The sequence below is a fragment of the Platalea leucorodia genome (assembly GCF_965183815.1).
Source record: "Platalea leucorodia genome assembly, chromosome: 8".
Taxonomy (NCBI): domain Eukaryota; kingdom Metazoa; phylum Chordata; class Aves; order Pelecaniformes; family Threskiornithidae; genus Platalea; species Platalea leucorodia.
The window spans coordinates 35,531,032-35,553,231 of NC_138830.1; the positions used below are offsets into that span (position 1 = coordinate 35,531,032).

Below are 22,200 nucleotides of genomic sequence, written 5' to 3' on the forward strand. Positions count from 1 at the left end.
TAGTCCTGCCCCATCACCTATCCCTGCCCTATGTCACCTGCCCTGCCTCATGTCACCTACCCCTGTCCTGACACCTAGCCCTGCCTTGTCACCCTGCCCTGGCCTGCCACCTCCTCCTGCCTGTCACTCCATCCCTTCCCCAAGTCCCTGCATCCCTTCCTGTGCCACCCAGCCCTGCCCATGTCACCACATCCCTGCCCTGTGTCACCACATCTGTGTGCCTTGTCGCTGCCCCCTGCTTCACTGGGCTGCTGATGGCAGCTTCACGGCTCACGGTTTGCTGGTCCCGGCAGGAGGAGCAGGACTGAGGCGGCCTCAGTGCCACCACCACTGAGGCGCCATGTGATGGCTGCAGTGGGGCCGTCACCCGTGACTGGGGTGAGGACACAAAACCTGGACACTGTGCCCATCTTTTAGAGGAAAACCCAAGGAACCCTCCGATCAAGGCTTTGCCATCCCTGCTGGAGGAGGTCTCCTTGGTGGGATGGGAGCGATGCTCACCAAAATAGCGACGCTTCTCACCCCAGCTCCCCTTGCCGCCTGCCGGCTCATTGGGGAATTTTCTTTTCCCAAGTTTTCCCAAACAGCAGGGAAATTTCCAGGCCAAAACAAACAGCCACACGTGGGGTTTGTCACCAGCTCCAGAGCAGCCTGCCCAGGGGAAGCGTTGCTATGGCTACAGAGGAAAAAAATTAGAATTCCGATCCAGCGAGAAGGCTCGGCGATAGAAGTGCTTAATTAAAGATGAGAAGAAGGCAGGAAAGTTCAGACGTGTGCGGAGCAGGGATGTAATCGGCAGCAGGCAGCTGCAGGGAGTTATCGGGGGACTGCCCATCTTGCCAGGTGCTGGTGCCTCTTGTTTTTGTTTCTTGGCTGGGAGAAAAGGGGGTGCGAGGTGCTCCCCCCAAATCACAGGGGAAGCAGGCCTGGGGACTGGAGGAGCTCAGTGCGATGGAGATGGCCCCAAGCCTGGCTTTAATGCCGTGGGAAGCTGGGGCAGGGCAAGACGCTGGACTCCAGGTGTGGGAAGGAAGATGCTGTGTCAGCATCCCATAAGGAGAGCCATGCTGGGACACAGAGCGGCGGGATGGCCTTCCCCTCCTCCCTGCTGCACAACGCAGTACACTGAAGGGTGTCCCAGGTATTCAGTTCATATTTCCTGGGGTCTGGCATGGACATGAATCCCAAAAAAGCTTCTTTTTCCCATTATTGGAGCATAATTTTCTCCAGGAGAGCCCATTACTTTTCTGTCCCCCTCCCCGCAGAGCCAAGTTTTCCTGGGGGCTGAGAGCGGACGCTCGCTGCCTCCACAGGACGGGGTTTAGGGATGTGTCCCCAGGTGTGCCCAGGCTGGGGGGAGAAGGGGCACAGGGGAACATCAGTCCCCAGCACTGGTCCATCATCCGCTCTGTGGGGAGCAGAGCCCCAGCCCACAGCAGGGATGGCTCTGGGTCAACAGCCCACCACTGTCACGCTGCTCCAGGACACCCACCTCTCTGCTGATGAAGACCCAAGGTTGCTCTAAGGTGGCACCTGGGAGCAAAATTTGGGCTCTGGCAGTGCCCTGAACCCGCTCCCTGCCATGCCTGGGGAAACGCTTCCTCAAGCCGCCTCTGCGAAGCACCCGGCAGGGCAAGAAGGGCTCATTGCTCCAGGAACAAGTTTGCCAAGATTGAGAAAAAGAGTTTTAGAGAGCAGGCTGTGAAGTTTCAGGCGAGGAAAGCAAGTGGTGGTTGTTCTTCTGTTTAAAGCCACCTCCCAGCATGGGTGTCCAGGCTCTGAGTATGGCAGGAGAGGATGTCCCCTCCTCAGGAGAAAAGGCTGGATCGCCCCCCCCAGCCTTCACCAACATTCTGGCTCTTAAACCAACTGCTCTCTGAAAGTGCCGTGAGATTTTGGAAATAACAGACCATCACGCTGCTTACAGAGTCAGGCTTAAAGCAGCGAACTGAGATCAGCCAACTGCCATGACCTGCACCGCATTGCTCCCTCTTGCTCCGCTCCCAGCCTGGCAGGGAAGAGTTTAATTCTTTCCAGCATATGAAATACTTGCAGTGAAGACCTAAAGCTTTTGGGGAAAAAAAAAAAACCATCATAGCAGAAACCCCTTAATTCAATGGCAGGTTTTCATTAAAGAGAAACGTCTAAGGGAATTTTGATAACTTGAAGGCAAAGCATATGTTCAGCTGCCGAGCTGAGACAGATAGCACATTTTTTTAAAAGCTTTTTGGTTTACTTTTATGTAGAAAAGAGTGCAAACAGCAAAATCTCACATAAAAGAAAAAGTCTGGGAAACGGAGTCTTGCAAAGGAAACAGGATGGATCACACAATCCGATTTTTTGGGGGGAGGTTGCAGGGCTGTTTCTCAGATAACAGCAGAGATCTCTACTTTAAAACTCATTATATGGTCCAGCCAAGGGCTGTATCAGAGATTTCTCCTCCTGACATCACATTCTTATGTGAACCACACATGAGGGCATCAATATAACATCTCCATCTTCTCCAGAGTACTGGAAGCAGCAGGACCCCAGGACCTGAAAAGTTTTCTCTGGACTGATGAGCAAGGAAAAGAAAAGGGCTGGCACAAAGGATGGGGCAGACCAGCTCATGAAACCATGGCTGCAAGAGTAAAGGAGGAGCTGTGCCAGCTCTGCCCTGCACTAACACAGGTCTTCCACGGGTCCCCCTGCCACGGGCACTGCACCATGGGAGCGCCTGTGCTGCTGGCATTCACTTCCCAGGCAGCACCTGAGCTCATTGCTAACCACAGCACTGAAAAAGCCAGGATCAGTCATGCAACTTGGGGTTCTCTTTTTCTACTTGCTAGGGTTTTTTTTCGTTTTTCATGCATTTTTCAGCTTATCCTTATAACCATAATAGCCTAAATTTCAGAAGTAGGTAAGTGGGATAGAATACAGGAGTGAAAGGAAGCCAAGGTTGTGTTATGATCTACTCATTTGAGCCATAGACATTGCCAGAAAGCACAAAGAGCACAAAATAAAAGGCACAGGATTCAGCAACAGAAGGATTCCATAGCACCATCTCCCACAGGATGCCTGGTGAGCAGCATCAAGGAAACCATGTCCTGCTTCTGGTGCAGATGACTTGCTGCGCTGATACCACTGCAGCCCATCATAGCTTTCAGCTGCTCAAAAGTCAGTTGAGGTCCTTTGGTTCTTGGTATTTTTTCATCTGAGTTCCTCAGCCCAGTGGGCTCAGTAAGAAATACCTGTGCAAAGTGCTGGTCAAATGGTGGTCCTGATTATCCTGAGCTTTGAGCCCCGGTGCTCTGGTCCCCCAGGGCTGTTCTCCTGCCTGGGGGGCTGGATGCAGGGGGTAGAGCTAAGCAACTCCTTCCTTTCCAACCAGTGGTACTGGCACAGCAAACAAAAACACTGTTTTCAGGATCACAGCAGGTTTTATTTCCTCTCCCAGTTTCTTCCCCACACACCTTCCCCCAGTTGCATCATTGTATTTCAGCCTTTTGAAACTCAGCAGAAAAAAAAAAAAAAAGGATTAAAAGAGTCTCCAAAACCAGACAAATCCACTTGTTAATTGTTTTCCCCCTCTTTCCCAAAGCATGAGCAAGATCTGTTCCAAAGTGCCCAAGGCATTTTCCCCTCTCATTTACAGGGACAAAAATCAGGGTGTTCATGCAGAGTTTGAGCCATCCAAGTCAACCTTAGACAGCAGAAAGAAAAGCCCCCAACTGTTAGAGAGCTCAAATGTTATTTAGAGAATATTTCTTTAAAAATAGGCATAATTTGCCAAAGATTTAGTTGTGTGGTGATTTTCAGATTAATTTTTAAGTTGTATTTAAGTTGCATTCAGATACAAGTGCATGGTGTGGGTCTCTCACTCTGCCTCCGGTACAGCTGGAGAGAGGAGCACGCCCAGCCTACTGAAAGCAGGTGCTGCTGCCAAGCTCCTCCTCATCTCAAGCCTGGCTTGAGAAGTACCAGCACACAGCAGGTTTTTTGGATGCTTCCCTTCACATTGCAGTCCAGCCTGACTCCAATTAATTAATGGAGTTTGCTGAAATCCCAGCCTTAGCTACTCTGGCTGCTCTCTAGCTACACAGCTGTCTTCCACCCGCACTTGAGAGACTTTGTATTTACCAAGTATTAATTAGATGAACGTGAAGCACCAGTTTCTAGGCAGGGGAAATTATCTCCTCTCTCTCTGCCCTGTAACAAGCCCATATTAGGACACATCTGAAAAGGGAGCAGGTAAAAGTGGCTCCTTCTCGCTCTGCACATCTGCCACTTTTCATATTTCACTGCTTTTGCTGCCACCGTTGACAAGCAATTCACTCCTGCTAGACCTGAAAAGGCAACAGCCTTGTGGAAGAAGGAGCTGGAGTCTCTCCCTTTGCATATTACCACCAAAGCTGGTCTCTGACGCTGTCTTGATAGTCAGACCCACCAAATAGAAAGAGCTGCTGTCTCAGAGGGCTCCTCCAAGTGCCAGGAGCTGCTGAACAAGTGACTTGTTCAGTAGAGCACAGGCAACAAATCCTCCCCCTCCAGAAGTTCTCAAGACCAGGCTGGGCAGATGTTTGTCAGGACTGACCACAGGTAACCCTGCCCAGGGGAAGAGAAGGGGACAGGGTGGCCACCCCAAGATCTTTCCAACGCCTGAAGTGCTACCTTTTCATAGAGGACATGCGCAGCACAACTCTGTTCCTCCTGGTGGCAACATCTGCACCATTAGTAATATAGCTGTTGACACCAGTAATTGCAGCACAAAGGGCTTCAAGCAAATACTCATCCAGAAAAAACTCACCAGGTCACAATGTCCTTTTGCACCCAGAGCTGAAGAAATGTCATGGAAGGCTGAAGGCTGCAACCGAGGGCAAGCGTCAATGGTAAACAATTGATCAGCTAAATTTAGGAAGGCAGATTTGGGAGATCTCCATGACCAGTTGGGTGTCTTCAGTTCAGACCACAGTGTCAACTGAAAACATTTAGCTATGACAGTGATGGGCTTTATAGAGAACTCCAAGATAAATGAAGGGAAAAAGGTTACCTAATAATTACAGTCACTGTTTCACATCCAGCTGCATCCACAGCTCAGCTTGACCTTTGGGGAACAATGAATAATGCACCGTTCTGGTGAATAGTCACCCTTCCTTGATAGACCATTGGCACGCTGGTAAAAGAGAGCATGGTGGCCTCTCCTGTTTGTCCTTTACCCACTGCTAGGCTCAATTTCTTCATGTAAGAGGTCCAGGAAAGTCAGAAAAGTATCATACCTGTTCCAAAATAATTTCCACTGTAATTTCACATCACTAAACTCCACAAACCATTGGTGCTGCAACGTCTGCTGCAGGGACTGCAGCAGAGCAAAGCTGGGGTGAAACACTGGGTCAAACTGATCTCTCTGTCTTGGGACACCAAAAGGTAACCAGTCTCCTAACCAGTCTCCAGTGCAAGTGGCTCAAGCTGCTGATCTCCAAAACAGCCAGAAACAGAAGGAACAAAACCAGGCAGAGCCGGACCTGAATCCTGTTTCCAGCTCGGCCACTTTTACACCATGCATGGACAAGTCATGCCTTGTACCTGAGCTGCACTCTTGTCCCCTGTAAAACAGGGCGATAGTGATTCAAGGCTTGAAACGGATCAGAGAGGTGTGAGGGGGTGTTGGGGGCATGCTGCATTGTAGCAAACAGCAACTGAGCTCGGCAGCTGGTCATGAAGAGCCAAGAAGTGAGCAAAGAGAGGGCTTTCTGGTGAGACCTTCAGGGGTGGTAAGGGAACACAACCCCATGCATGGGGGTGCAGTGGTTTTCAAAGCTGTAAAATCAACTGCAATCTGTCTGCTCTGCAGCATGGCTTGTTCCAGACAGACCTCATCTTTAGCCTAGCCCATTTTACATATCCAGGTCCCCATCCAAAACACAGAGTCTTTTTGTGGACTGCCACTGGCTTCAGATCAGGTCCTACCAGAGCATGCCCAGCAGGCACCAAGCCCTGTGACCAGCTCTCAACCTGGCTCACGGCGTAGGGGCTCGGTGCAACGGGGGAGTGGACACTCAGGGCAGGAGGGTGCTGCGCTGAGAGAGGCAGTGCCATGGGCAAGGAACATCAAACTCTCTGCAGCAGAACGAGGGGGAGCTGGAGCTCATGGTACCAGGGGGCTCATCGCTGACATACGGGTTTGGGAATCTGCCAGAGGCCAGACCCTGTTTGTGTAAGTGCCAGAGAGCTGTTTTGGTCACTGGCTACTAACAAGGGGATCATTCTGGCAAAATTCAAAGCAAACCTCTGCACCTGACCAGCTAAAGCACAGGGACAAAGATCAAAAGGTCTATTCAAAATCAGGACAGCAGAAGGGGACAGTCTCACCAACAGCTGTCCCCCAGCACTTGCTAGCGTTCACACCTTATGATATGAATGATAAATGGCTGGAAGTCACGGAGAGTTTGTGCTTTCCCCCAGCTTGCCAAGGAGACGCGTGACCAATTTCTGCAGGGCTTCAGCCCGGACCACCGAGATGCGCAGCACTTCCTCGTGGTTGGCTTTCTCTTGGCTGTTGTAGCTCATCACCACTTTGTTGGTGATGAGGGAGATCCCAAGGACTCGGAGGCCACAATGCCGGGCTACAATTACTTCTGGGACAGTGCTCATGCCTACAGTAGGAGAGGAAAGGACCAGGATGAGTCAGGATTTACACCAAAACAAGATATCTCCAAGGCTGCAAACCACAATCCTACCTTCAGCACATGCCCTTGTCTCCTTCCCCCACAGCTCTCTATTTCTGAGCTATATAATAGTTAAAGGCTGCGATACTTGTAAGGCTGTAATAGTTGTAGTGCTACAGTTACAACCCTGCTCAGCACAATAAACCACCCACATTTGATTCCTGTGCGCTACGTCTCTCTCCCCAAGACGTGTCAGACTGCTTGCAGCCTTGCTAAGAGAAGTACTGATGTGCTGTGTCATTTGGCTCTTCTCTTCCTCAGCTAAAAAAGCTATCGCAAAGAAAAATGGCTTTGTGGGAAGCTGAGCTCCTTTCCTCACACAATGAGTCTGCAGATATTAATGAACACACTTCCATGAGCTGCTTCAATGATGCAGGGGTCAAGCTGGAGGAATGATATGGATGATAATGCTTACCTTCTTCATATGCAGTTAGGAAGATTTCCATAATTACCATCCCTAAACAACCAAGACTCTTACTGAGGGCTGCTTTGTAGGGAAGAGGCACAGTGAAAATCCTTACAGTGTCAGAATTTAAAAAAATAATAGAAAAAAGGACTTTATTTCTGATTGGGCCCCACTCAGTCCTGCTGAAGTCGAGCCATCTGAGAGCGGGAGATTTGTGTTTGGGAAATAAACACAGCATCGTGCCGGGATCCCTGTCCTGGGCAGCCATAAGCACACAGACTCTCTGCAGATCCATCCTAGGAGCTGCACTAAGCCACTGCAGAACTAAGCAGAAATACACAGAGCTCATTTCTCTAGGCCCAGGAGACTTAGAGAGTCAAAGACTGAAGAAAGTCATCCTTGAGCAGAATTAACTGTTTAATCCATGTGCCCAACCAACCCTACCAGCCCAGGCAGCTTACCTACAGCATCTGCTCCCAGCGCCTGCAGCATGCGGCACTCGGCAATGGTTTCATAGCAGGGACCGGCCAGTAGACAGTACACTCCTTCTCGGATGAAGCTCAGAAAGCCCAGCTCCTGTGCGCTCTCCATCGCCAGGCCGAGCAGATCTTGTTCATAAGCATCTGACATGCAGGGAAACCTCACTCCAAACCTGCAAGGCAGTAAAGGGCAGAGCCATGCTGATATTGCTAGTGCTACCTTCCTTCCATCAGTTCAGTGATGCTCACCCTTGGGAGAAAAGGGAAATGTTAAGGGCAGACCTGCCACAGATGCAATCTTTCTCATCTCACCCTCATCATCAGATACTTCTGCCATCAAGACATTCCTGCTAGACGTAATCGCCCGAGACCCTCAGCATGCAGATGTCATGGCTGTTGGAAGGTCTGGCACCATGTTCCTACCACACAAACCCTTTGGGAATGGTCCTTCCAAGGAATCCTGTCTCCAGAGAGCACTGATGGTCAATTTTCTCTCTCCCCAATAACTGCCCATGGTGACTTTTAAACGTTGCCCATGGGACAGCTGCTGCCCTTTGCTTCTCCTGCACAACAGCTTGCAGACAGGCTCCTTGTGGTACTGAGTCCCAAAGGTCATCCCAGTGAGGGGGTTTGAGCAGGGCCTGATGGAGCATCGGTCACTACATTTAAGGCTCATCACAGCAGAGAGCTACTAAACCAGGCTCACGAAGAGGAACGCCCTGTACCACAACAGCAAAGGCTGTCCAGTCACCACATTAATACCTACCTGCTTGAAACAGAAACAGAGTTGGATGCACTGGACAAATCACATGAGATTTGAGTCTTTCCCCTTTACTGTCTAGTTTGAAGGCCCTCAAGGAATGACTTTCTTTGGAAGGCAGATGAACAAAGCTTGCTAGTCAGAAAATACATCCCAGGAAAGAGCATCCAGTTCTGCATTTGGTTCCTGGCACAGCAAGATCACACGAAGTACAAGCTTAGAGACTCTTCTAGGACAGAAGTGCTATCCAATTGCCCAGTTGCGATGCCCTAGTAGGTTCTGCCTGCCCCTCAGCTGCCTCTCCAGAGCATGCACACATCCTGTAGGTCTTATATGGCACCTGTCAGCCCCAGAGAATGGGTACTGGATACTGAGCAGAGTGTCAGATGGTATTAGATGTCTACACATTTAGGCAACTGCATGCCATTCTAGGTGTCCTCCCTTGCAGGGAAATGGGGAGAGCAGCACATGTTGGAGTTCCAGGGCCATATTTTAGGTAGCCTTCATCCTGTGCTTCAAGGCTGGGTCTCTTACTTGCTTTGGGTCTTCAGATAACAGCTCAGTCCTGCTTCTGACTGAGCAAATCCTACTACTGACTCAAGGAGAGCAGAAGCAGATGGCAAAGACTGATGTGTTGCTGCTGAGGAAATCTGGAAAATAAACTCCCAGCCGTGTTCACCAACTCAGTTCAGTAGGAGTGGACCAGGTCCCTCATCTAGGCTACTAAAGCTCCTGCTTGTTTACATGTTCTTCCAGCTGAACGTTTAGGGTAGTAGATGGCTTATTTTATGTTTATAAACACTAAAATGTTATATAAATAAAAACAAACTTTCCCATCTGGTCTAAGGTAATAAGTATTCATCACCATGAAAATTGCTTCTCTTTCCTGAAGGATGGCCAGCAATGCAGAAGCCAATCTCTAATATATTAAATTCAGTCCTCAGATTCTTGCAGTATATTCCCTTTCCATATCACTTCATTGTCTCCAGTTTTAGTCTGTTTTGCTTAGATAAATCCTTCCTGGTGGCTGAGCTGGACTGGATTTTAGGAGTTTGCTCAGCTAAAGCTCTGCAATACTTTGAAAGCTGATTCATAAAGACCTTTTGCCCATTTTGATGCCTTGGTCAGCAGTACAAAAGTCACCTCCCAGAGCACTGCAGTCTTCATTGGGAAGCTGCTCTTGGGAGGCAATGAGACAGCTATGCTGCCTTTGAGTGTTGTCCAGATGCAGTTATTGTTTGGTTGGCGTTTCTCCTCCTGTTCCCGAGCGATTATGCAAGTCCAGAGAGCTTTAAATGCTCCTCCATGTGGCTTCTGTGCTTTTGATCATTCTTTCCTCCAACCCACACCAATACGTACGAAGATGTAAAGATGTTCTGCTTCAGATGGGTACTGTCCTCTTGCCATTTGAATCGCAGAACAGCGTTTATTTCTCCTGAGGTAGTTGCTAGCACCTTTCAGATTTCTTCAGAAGCAGGAGCCAGGTCTGGCATTACATCAGGAAGGAATTAACTTTAACTGGAAGCCAGGCAGACCACCTTATTCTCAGCCAGAACTTTCTTTTTGGAAAGATCCCAGGACAGTCCAGTTCCCTGCCCTGCAAACATGTCCTTTTTTCAAGATGAAGTTACCAAACCAACAATGCATTTAACCACCTCATTATCTAAACTCATTCTTTGCTCATAAACTACCACCTACTTCACCACCTCTGTTGCTTGTCCTCTGGCTTCACACACCTGGCTTTCATCTGGCTTCTCTCCTGCCAGCTTGGTTAGGAAATAATTCTTGCTACTGTTATCTCCTTATCACAATCCAGCCTCTTTCTTTCCTGCCATAAGACTCTTGACAGCCCTGGATCTTTACTGCTTCCATGTTGACTTTCCTGAGGCCTGATGTGCTCTCCTTCGCACAGCCTGAATCTCCAGTGGATGTGTCCTCACGCTCTTTTTAGCCCCATCTGAGAGCCAAAGGGCTTCCTTTTGTAAACACTGGCCCATCTGGCATGTCTCCTCTCAGTGCTATGACCTTGCTGGTGCTGGTTGCCTTCCACCCTCCTGGTCTGATGGCGCCTTGGAAGGGTTTTAGGATCATAGATTAATTCAGGTTGGAAGGCACCTCAAGAGGTCATCTAGTCCAACCTCCTTTTCAAAGCAACTCTATGTCTGGTGGCAACTGCAGTCCAGGGGTGAAGATGTGTTACAAGCCCCTCTGTGCACCATCCACAGGTTAAGGATCCTGCTACACAGCTAGTACAGGAAACCTGATTTCCCAGCTCAACCAGCAGCAGGTCACTCTTGCAGATCTAGAGGTCTCTCAAGAGGCTGCAAAGACAACCACCTCTCAACAGACTGATGCCTTCAGTGAATACGTGATGTTAACAAAGACACCCCACTTTAATGACTTGGATACAAGGTTAGTTATCAGGAGATTCTGAGGTTTTATCTTTGCTCTGCTATCAACTTACTGCCTGGCCTCCATCATATCCGTTCCATCACACCACAAACGGCTGTTGATAAATGCAGGCTGAAGACGCTGCAGTTCACCAGACTGCTCAATTAAGAGGAGCTAGCAGAGAGAGGGACTGACAAGAAGAGACAGCAGCAGGTCTCTTTAGCAGACGGTACAGCTGGCCACATCAGGAAAAGGATCAGAAGCCTACTTTTATAAAACACAACCTTCTGGAGGTTTGTGTATAAACTCCTTATAGGCTTATAAGAGTAAACAACAACCAAGGAAAGGTGCTTGGGGAAGGCAGGGGAGGTGGCACAGCACACACAGCTACCGCTTTAACTTTTCCCTCGTGGGTACCTGGAGCCAAACTCTACCTCTCAGTAAATATTTGCCAGCAGGGGCAACGGGCAGTCCTAGCCTGTGGCTGGAGGAAGAAAGGATTAATTGGTGACATGGGGCTGATGCCTTCTTACCTCTCATCGTTTGGTCCACGCAGCGGATTCTGCCCTCCTAAGCCAAACATGCTGATGTGATCTCTTATGAACATGATGTCCCCCACTTGAAAGTGGGGATTCAGTCCCCCAGCAGCATTTGTGACAATCAAGACCTCCACCCCCAGGAGAAAGAAGACCCTGATTGGAAAGGTGACCTGCAAGAACCAAAGGCATATATGCAATGGGTATCGCAATTCGTAGACAGTTACTACTACTACATTTGTAGTATCGCGATTTGTGGACAGCTTACACGATGCAGAGAAGGGTCCATATGAGGCTACAAGGAGACAAAACAAATTTTTCTCCAATTTTACATTTTTCTCTAATTTAAATTGAAAGAATTTTAATGTTTTTTTAAACATATTAAAAAATATTCTTGAAATTAATACCATGAAAATTCAAGCCCATATTTCCTACAGTTGCACTAAGGTCAAATAAATGCGGTACAAAAAGAATATGCAGATAATTTTTCCTCGCTGCCAAGGTCTTGCAGAGATCAAACCACTGTGCTGATTGAAGTAAATACTTCTGCACATGGACTTGGAGTGTAATCGATAAACCAGCTTTTTACAGCAATGATACATTTCACAGAAGCATAGAGATTATTTTATTTATTTCATTTTATTCACGTTAGTTCATGTCAGTGACCTGCTTATCCAAAGTTAAGGAACAATTGGGAACTGGAAAAAAAGAAAAAAACCCGAAGTTTGATTTTGAGCAGTCAGGAAGGAATCAGGATGATATCTGATACCTCTAAAATGCTAAAGAAGCTGTGAGCAGAAAATTTCCTAACTACGGACATCACTTCTTTAAGAAATGAGTTAATTTTAATAGACAAACATGTTTTGATAAACCTGATTTTGTAACAAGTGCATTTAAAATAGTTTTATTCTATAAAAAGTTGTGTGGTGCCAAGTATTGCAGTTTATATCCAAGTGTAAACTGACCTCAGCCACAAGTAAAATCTCAAAGCTATCCAAATAAAAAAGAACACACAAAACTATCAGCCAGTAAATAAATATTATTGGTGTTTTCTAGCATGTTAGAAACACGTTAGGTAATATAAACACAAATATTCACATTTTTCTATATGTTAACTGGGAGAGTGTACCAAGTTACACTAGCCAGGGAGGGTTTTCTAGGGGAAAAAAAAAAAAAGCTGTAAACTATACAAATGCAAAAGAAGATTAAAATATCACTCAAAGTTTCCTAGTTGCTGATTTAAATCAAGATTAAAATAACTGAGTTAAAGCATGTAAATTAATCTGCCTTGTATGATACACTGTTTTGCCCTGCAAGTATAGCAGGGCTAGCCACTTTGTGTGGCTGCACAGCATCAGCTTCACCTAGTAGAAGCTGACTACCTCTTGGTTTGAACTCCCAATTTTGTTTTTTGGGGAGAAATCTAAAATCTAAGCAAGATTCATTGCAAGAGCAACGTAAGTTCATTGCAAGAGCTAACCTCCTGCAGCTAGACATCAAAGCAAGCAGTCACTTTTGCATCTTTTACAACATATTTCCCCCTATGTGAATGATTTCCTTAAGGACAACTCACCGTGCTGACAGAGTATCCTTCATAACAGTGGAAGCGTCCCTGCATACACACACAGGGCTGTCCGTTCAGCTCCCCAAACACCAATCTGCCAACATGCCCTGCAACTGGAAATTAGAGTGTCATTTTACTCACATGTCTTGAGGTCTTTGACTTTAGAGAGATTTGTCAGTTGATGATTACGCATTACAGTGGGGCCAAGCACTGTGAAATCAGGAGCTGAAAGTTAAATAAATACCATAGTGCAGAAATATGTAGGGTTTTTTTACTGTAAACACACATTTCACCATGGAGAGACTGGTTTGCCAACCAATGCCAAGTGGTGCACGTTCACTTGAGTTATCTCACTGTGAGGCTGTTGCAGGCTGCCGATGGATGCATCGCTGATGCCCTGGGTCGCGCTAACCTGTGCTCCGTGGGAAATGAGGGATGTCCTCATACAGAAACACTGTCTTGTTATCCAATGTATCAGCCAGACCTCCCAGTCCAGATCCACAGATGATGGCAGTCTTTGGGCGCTGGACGGTATGGGTGCGTAACCAATCTGCTGTTTCCTTATACACCTCGTAGCTATTTCTGCAAAAGAACAGGTCAGTGAGGCTACCAACCCATTCAAAGAACAAGCTTCAAAGGATAAAAGTCCTGAAAAGGTGCAAAGGAAAAAAAAATTTATTAAGACTAAAATAACAGGAGCTTCACTGCTATTATTGAAGATGTTTCACTTTTAATCTCTCATATTTTACTCCTGGCCAGAGGCAAATCATTTGAATCGTCTTTACTGGTTTCATTCTACAGTGGAAGAATGGCTAATGATACCTAGATCACAGAAACGTCACAAGGCATAACCACTCCTGCTTCTGATAGGCTCTGGTCTCCCCTGAGTTACAGAAGGAATGCAAAAGCACAGTTAACCTGAGAAATTGCAGCCTATATGTGTGTGCATGGGGATGTCCAACCTGTGATGGGGAAATACAAGAGGACGGAAGTCCAAGAGCACCTGTACAGCACGGCTGGGATGCTGTGCTGAAGAAGGAGTAGACACTGTCCTCTGCAATAGGTAGACTGCTGGGACATGGGGCAAGCATCATCTACAGAGATAGAGAACCCAATCTTCATAAGTGTTGAGTGCCATCAACTACCAGTGCTTCCTTCTGGGGCTGGTAGTGCATCTCAAACATCCACCTTCTCGATACCTTGTGGTTTCAGTACAGAGGCTAAACATGGAGATTTCATTCACCCTCTCCTCTCCCAAAGAGTAGACAGCGGGTCACACCTGCAGTCTAGTCCTAGGCAAGAGGCCCAATGACATCAGTCTACATCAAAACAGAAATTAAACCCAGGAATTTGGGCTCCTGGACTTATGCTGTCTGATTTAAGAGGGGGACTGCTCAAATACCTTGGCAAAAAATTTGCCTTATCCAGCACTGAGGCACATTGCTAGAAGGTGGGATAGAAGCTGGCATTACACTGCCTGTTGTATATCTGTCTCATGGAAGAGAGAAGACTTCAGTTTTTAAGCCTGTCATTCCAGTATTCATCAGATGCATTAATCACAGTTTTGAAACACAATCAATAGCAGAATAATCTTATAATCCTGTTTCCAATAGGACAACGCAGATATCTTCTGAAAGTCAATATCACAGTTGATTGGAAACTCTCTTCAAAAGCAAGGGTACTGGTAGCAGTTCTTGATAGCGACTCAATCGTTACCATTGATGAGTGGAATTAATGACCGTATAAGGTAGAGCACCAGGTCACAGGGTGAACCAACACAGGTAGGGGCAGCAGGTTCTCTATAAGAAAAGCTAATCTGCTTATTAAGGGGTGAGAGAATCAGATATTGCAAGGTTAAAGGTGATATAAAATTGACTGGAGATGCTGATAAGCAGTCACCATCTGCTTCATGATTTTTTTTTTTTTAAATCAAGTCTCTTGTTTCCAGAGGTGTAAACCTTAGTCATGTTGTGATTCTGCTGTCTGCAGCCTTAGAGGACATATAGAAAAAGCTTTCAAAGTGGTGCTCCACACTCCAGAAGGTCTCAGACCATTGATGAAGAGGATTTGGCTGTCAGTGTATCTCTGGTTCATCTAAACTGGAGTATCAGATATTCAAATGCAGGATCTCAATTCTATAATGCTTTTTACTCCTTTATACTGACAAGGTAGGTAGTTTTTGCATGGATATCTTTTGAGGTTTTTCATCTTCTAGCTGTCCAGCTCCTACTATAAGTCCTGTCCAACATCTGATACATTAAACACGTTTTAGTTACAAACTGCATTGTCAAAAATACTCAAGTATGTCATAAACCTGCGATCCAATGGGAAGAAATAACTTCCATACGTATGAATTAAAATGAAGAGTCATACTTAGCTGAAAAACTTTTCAAAGGAAAAGTCTGGAAATGACAAAGTTTATTTACCATAACATATTGTTGAATTTTCCAAGTGTACCATGAGCTCTTGAAATAAGCAAAAGCTATGAAAATAACACTAATGAAGCCTACACTTGACTGACTATATTATCCTTTGCTCCCAGACAAAAGCTTTAAAAGTGCTTTACATATATTAATGAATGATTCCCCCCTAATTTCTCTGTTGAATAACTGTAATCCTTCTTTAGAAATTAGAGGGAACCAAGAGAATTTAAATGTAATACCCAAACTTTTGTTGTACCTGTGGCAGGCATGAGAAAAGAACGAGGTCACCAGGATCTGCTCTTCCACTTGACCACTAATCCCCCTTTTTTTTGCTATTCTTTTAAAAAAGGTACATACACCCTTGCAAAATAAATTAAAAAATTGATATTATTCCCATATTCCCAGAAAATTTAGGAGTGTGGGATGAATCTGATTCCATGTCTGCTGAAGACATTGGGATTGACTGAGCTGTGCTGAGTTTGAGGCAATTGTTTTCCTTCTAAACAGAAGATGTTAAAATATATTTTATCCAAAGAAGTAAAACTCCAGTGCTGCGTAACTCTCCTTGCCTGAGAGGAGCTTCAGCAGGCGCGCAGGGGCCTTGCAGAGCCCTCTCCATCCCAAAGGCTTTGGACACGTCAGAGCTGTCCCCAGTGCTGAGAGCATGGCAATGCCAAAATTAATCTGCTGTACCCTGCTTGCAATATTTAGTTTTCAGAAATCTTCCAGATGCACAGCATCAAAGGGGACCGGCAGGCACAGATAATTTCTGAATACGAAGGAGATACCTGCTCAGCAGGGGTGGAGGGGGAGTTTGACCTGTGGGTCACCAAATGCAATGTTTAGCCTGGAACTGCACGACCTCAAGGTCTGCGCAAGCTTTTTGACAGCCTGAATTAATACATGTAGCACAAAGCCCCCTATAGCTACTCCATCTCCAACAACGCACACCTAATAATAGTGCTTGGTAGTGTCGCTTTGGATTAAATCACAGGATCAGCTGAAAACACAATCCCCTTTATTGTGATTGCTGTCAGCCACTGAAGAAACACATCTGTTGCAAAACACAGAACTGTCACCCACGACAGATCTTTTATGGCATGAAAAAAACCCCACCCTCATTGCGCTTCTAGGTTGGCTAAAAGCAAATCCATGTAAAAAGCAGACATATCCCAATACAAATAAGGCATTACATTTCAGAGAGGGGCATACCGTCATACATATTTGCAGTGTGTGCCTCTCCACACCACAATATTTGCCTCTTCTGGCCCATAACCTTGCCCAAGGTCACCTGCCATATTTCATAATGCCAGCACCTGACACAGGCAGATGGCCAGATTCCTCTTCAATAATAAGATGTTTACTTCTGAACAGCACTTGTCTGACATTATTGAGTGCCCAGTAGGAAGAAGAGGAAACAAGGCGAGGAAAAGCGATGCAATTTTGCTAGCCCCTTCCAGCTTGGATGTCTGTGCGTCCCCTATTTCACAGCACCTTACCTGTCTTCCTCAGCATAGGCCATCCTCCTCCTCTCTGCTTAACCAAAAGAAGGGGATGGTTGCTGGAAATGGAGCTGCAGGGTTTTATTTGACCAAAGAGCAGAGGCCCACTGAACCTGCAGAAGCTGCTGCTGTCTCTGGCAGTGAGTCAGGGAGGTGTGTCCCAGCTTCTCTCTGCTTTCCCCAGAGCATCTCTAATCCCCGAGTAGGAGGGGCGTGTTCAGGATACCTGCTTTTCTGGTCTCACCCCCCATGACACATATGCTCTAGAGCTCTGCAGAAAGCTTACATGCATGCACACACACTTTATAATGCAGATTAAGCCTAGAAAGTTCACACGCACACACACAACTTTTCAGTAGCCTCCCAGAGAGGAGCAGCTGACAATGGATCTGCATAGATTTGCACGCTCTTGCGTCAACTGGGAACCAGCTAGCAGCTGGAGTCACCTGCTTCTTTGCAATTCAAACCCCTGGGAGCGTGGCATGAGCTCGCTGGGAGCATGCAAGCTCTGCAAGATAACCTGCACCACCTACGACTGCAAAAACCAACAAGACTTTCCCAGACTTTTACATCATTAAATTTCACAAGACTTTCACATTATTCTCTTCCCACGCAGCCAGGGGCGATGTCCCATTAGCTCCTCCCAGGTGTTTTTGCTCACATTTAATTGCGTCCCCCATCTCAAAAGGAAATACTGTCTTCAGATATGCTAAACCTCTCTTCAGCTGATTACATTACGAAAGACACAGGAAAAAAATGAGGGGCCCCAGCATCTGCCCCTCTAATTTCAGCTTTATTTCATGTGGAAATAAAGCTTAAAACAACCTTGTCATATGTGTCTGTCTGTGCAACAGTATCTGATCCCAACAACTGATGTGAACCACATTTAACAGAGCCATAGATGTTTCCAAGACAATCAAATGCCAAAAAAAATTATGAAAATTGGTGATAATTAGAGACTTCACGCGCCCCAGGTGGAAGGCTACAGCTACAATAGGCACTCATAGCTTACCAGATCTAGAAAGGCCACATGGGAAAAGAACTTATAAATAACCCAAGAAGGGAGAAAACCTTAATCAGAGCTTGTCGCTTCCTAGACAAATCAGCCAGACAAAAGAACAACTTAGAAAATCAGGCTACTCCAGTTTCAGGTCTCAATATTTCTTATTACTTGTTATTCTTATTAATAGTATTTATTACTATTCATGTTTGCTTATTGGTCTTGAAGACTCCACATCAAACATCTCCTTGGTTCCTCCAGGAAAATCTCTCAGAGAACTTCAAAGTCAAACAAGGTAATGAATGCCGCCAGAAAAACCTGGGTATTTTTAGAGAGAGATACTTCATGTTGGAAAGCCACAGTGTTCCCCTCAATTCTAGCACAGGCTGTGAGTCCGTAACAACCAGCAGGATTTAGGCATCATGTGTAGCAGCAAGTTCTGTTGATAACAGGTATTTGTTGAGATACAATTGGCACTGAAGAACAGAAAATGGATCTGAACAGAAATCATAAGTGCCCTTTCCCCTCAAGTTCTTGACCTTCTCCCTTTCTTTCTCATGTTCACACTTTCACTTCTTATTTACTTTCTCTTAGAAAACTTAAAATGCCTCTTCTACAAAGATCAGTGGGTATGCATGCTGCCACTTCAGGAATCAGTGGTACATTGCTGCACTGGCATGGTGCACCCTGCTCTTAGTTTGCTGGGGGCAATGGAACATCAGCATTAAGGACCTAATATTGCTCTATCATCTTCCCTTCTGTCCCCTCTTTCTCATTCTGTTTTTACCATCTTCCCTCTCCTTTTTCAGATATACCTCCTGTTTGTCATTCTCTCTCATTCTTGTCTTTCTGAACCTTGGCCATCTCTGTCTCTTTGGTGTATATTCTTCTTTCCCTTCAGCATTGTTTTTCTATACAAAACACAGTAAGCTGATAGCAGAGATGATTTAAACGCATCAAACCCTGTGTCTAAAAAGCCCCACACTGCTTGCCTTCCTACACAAGCCAATGTGCCAAAGGACTCTGCAAGTCGCTGTCACCCCAAGCAACGTCTGCCTAAAGCCAGGGTCTTAGAGCCACTTCCCAGCTCCCTCAACTCTTTTTGCCCTCTGGAAATCCATGCTCCTCTTGCCAGCACTCAGGACTTCTTTGAAAGCCATTATGTGCTCCCATTAAATTAAATGATAGAGCAACATTAGGCCCTTAACGTTGATTTTCCATACAGTTCTTTGGTATCATCAGAGTTCTGATGCCCCCCAGATATGTTCCCTTGTTTAGCCTTAATCTGATTACGTTCATTAATCTGATTCTTTTTTGCAAAGCAGACAAGAGAGATCAGACTGCCTGAGAGCTCTTCCCAATTTATTCTCATCTAAGACAATCTCCTGCCTAGTTTGGATTTACATGGAAAACAGGATTATCGAAAAGGGACCGTTTTATCTATCTTTCTGCAGTGTCTGTTATTTAACAGCAACAAAAATTACTTGAGTTTTAACGTGCATTGGCTGGACAAGTACTAGATAAAGGTTCCCCCTACTAGAAAAAATTAATTTTGAGCATTGAGGGCATTCACGTCAATAGCACTGTAGAGAGGAAGAGGAAAAAACTAATTAGGCTTCAGCTCCTGTACAAGTACTCGGAAGCAGATCTATCTAAAAAAATAAGTTATTGAATAGATTTCATAATCCTTAGGAAAGAGTAGTGACAGTCATCTGTCCTGACAGAATCTGTAATCTCTTTCTGTACGTAAATGTCTGCAGCAAATTATATCTATAATCCAGATCTTATTGACTCGGGTGTCATTTAAGTCCTGCTTCTGTAGCTAAAACTTCAACTGCTACAGGATGCAGATACAATCACCTGAAATAATTTTATGACAATGCTTTACATTCCTACAGCAATTTCTATCATCTAAAGAAGTGTTGTGAAGTATTTTGCAAGCATTTCATCAAAACATTTAATTAATGCTTTCGCATAAGTCTCCCGGTTCCCCGTGTGCTCACATTATCACAGCATTGAATTATCTTGTCTTCTCACATGTACTGCACATCACCCTTTTGGGAAAGGGCACTGAGCTGCAGAAAGATGAACAGAGTGTCTGCACAGCAGAGACAACTTAAGTCAGCCTTATCCAGGAGAAAGCATCCCCCCAGCAAAGTCCTACAGGCATTACCATGCCCTCACGGTGCAGTGCTCACCTTTATCTCTGTCTGGGGGACATTTTTTCCTGATTCTCTCATGCTTAGAAAAGTCAGGTTTCTGCCTCAGTGTTTTGGAAGAAGGTGAAATGGATAAAGCCTGGAAAGATTCCGCTTTTCTGCTGATTCTCTAAAGCACAGGTTGTTCCACGTTTGATTTAAAAATTACTAAAAATTACTAAACATACCCTAAGAACTAATCAGGATTTTTGCAGCAATTGAAAACTCATCATTTGTTTGTACACTGGCTATCCTAGACAGCCACAGGAGTGTTACTAGCCACAAGGAAGGTAAATAAAATCAAATTATATGCCAGATGTATTTTTCCCCTACAGATCATTTTAATAGGAATCTCTAGGAAGATCTGCCTGAAGTGATGTCTGCACTGCTCATCGTACATCTTCAGGAAAGATACCTCTGACCATAGTGAACACAGAAAAGGGATTACCAGGGGAACAGAAAGCCAGACATTCAAAAAGCTTGTCATGGTTAGCTGAGCAAAATGAAAACTAAGCAATCTCCAATGACAGCCTGAAAATGCTGCCATAGAGGCAGGAGAGATACAGAAACTTAAGACAGGCACCAGGGAGCTGGGGGAGATGTGTGTCCAGTTAGGCTAGACATCAGAAAAAAGCTTCTAGCTACCCAAAATGTGCAGTCCTGAATAGCCCTCCTGTAAGGGCAGTGGAGAAAAGGCTTTTAGGGTGGAGATCAGTTAATGTAAAGGGTTGCATGATGTTCACTAGTAGGAAAGCAGACACACCATTCATGAATCGTACGCCAGCTTTGTAAAAACTCACCAGCTTTACAAGACTCAGGCAAAAAGAGAAAGCAACTTGACCAAATCCGTGAACAAATGATACCACAGAAATTAGGAAAAGAGCAGAGATGTCCTAAAACCAGTCAATATCTCCATCTTCCAGCTCTAGGAGAGGTGTCAAAGGCTAAAGGATAAGACTGGGATTGTGGCTACAGGAGCTTGTGGAAATGAAAGCGCTTGTGTCAAGGAACTCAGTAGAGACAGGGTACAAAAAAGGTTCATTTGGGGGTTTGAGGGAAGGGAGTTGTACTTTCTGAAGGGATAGAAACAGCACAACCAGGGATCAGCAGTACATCAGGCTTGGGATGTGTGCTGTGTGCTGTGAAAGTGCTCTGAGGCAGGCAGAAAAATCAGAGAGCTCGGGGAAAACATAGTGAGAGCTGCAACACCACTTTGGTGAGGATAAGGGGCAAAGAAACTATGGAACCTGGTGGACTAGAGACTACAGAAGGCCAGATACCCCTCTGGCCTACAATAAATACAAGTAACTTGAAAAAAGAACTAAAAATCGTAAGGAAGAAGAAAGAAATGTTTTCAGCCCTGTCACAGAAGAAAACAATTCTCAAATAGTTTAATGGCACTACACTGCTATATGTATCACCACTGATTCCTGAAAATAGATATATTCGCCTATTTGACACAGGTAAATACAGTTCTTATCTTGGCATCACAGCCAACCACTGGCCTGGAGCTCTGAGCATGCTTCTCCGTAGGAAGACTTCTCCATGGGAAGAATAAGGACACTTACCCATATCGAGACCACACAGGACCAAAGTTTATCCTGTTCTGTGATCTGGTTTTCTCTCAATAATCAATAAGACTTTCACACAGTGGAGCTCGAGGCCAGACCTTTCACCAGTCTCCGGGACCACGCTCCTGTTTCCCCAAAGCCCCTCTTCGGAAAACACTGCTTTCTGGAGGTCAGCAAGTGAACATACTAACCCTTGTATCCCCCGTGGTCCATCAGGATGTATTTATGCTGTCCCAACAGGACCAATGCTTTCTCATTATCTCATTTGCAGTGCAATAATACCACAATATTGAATAGTCTATAGGTTTTTCCTTTTAATTTCCATTTCAGTGATTTTTGTGTGAAGAAGCAAAGGTTAGACAACCATATATCATTTTACTAATTGTCTACATTAGACATCATTGTTTACTGAAGTCTCACAACTCACTTTCACTATAGCAGACTGTCGTTGCAATTCCTCCAGCTAGGAAAGTGAAAGGTAAACCTGCCTGACTGCAAGCCAGAAGCAGAACAAGAGCCCTTACAGACTGGTCGCCAAGGTCATGCCAAGCCACTGCATTAAGTGCAACCAACCTTCCCAGCCTCATACACCACATACCCATTTCTTGATATGTCTGGGAGCCACAAGACATGCAAAATGTGAGAGACAGCCCCAGTGGGGCTCAA

The 22,200-nt window shown here is 45.6% G+C and overlaps 1 protein-coding gene across 1 annotated transcript; it reads right to left on the reverse strand.

The window, feature by feature from the left end:
- Window positions 1-6,414: 6,414 nt before the first annotated feature.
- PNP (purine nucleoside phosphorylase) lies at window positions 6,415-16,785 on the reverse strand (the record flags this gene model as incomplete). The annotated part of the gene is made up of 6 exons (XM_082320509.1): window positions 6,415-6,632; window positions 7,572-7,762; window positions 11,274-11,449; window positions 12,850-12,953; window positions 13,253-13,422; window positions 16,763-16,785. The coding sequence occupies 6 exons, from the start codon at window positions 16,783-16,785 to the stop codon at window positions 6,415-6,417; spliced, it is 882 nt and encodes a 293-aa protein (XP_082176635.1).
- Between the last annotated feature and the right edge of the window lie 5,415 nt (window positions 16,786-22,200).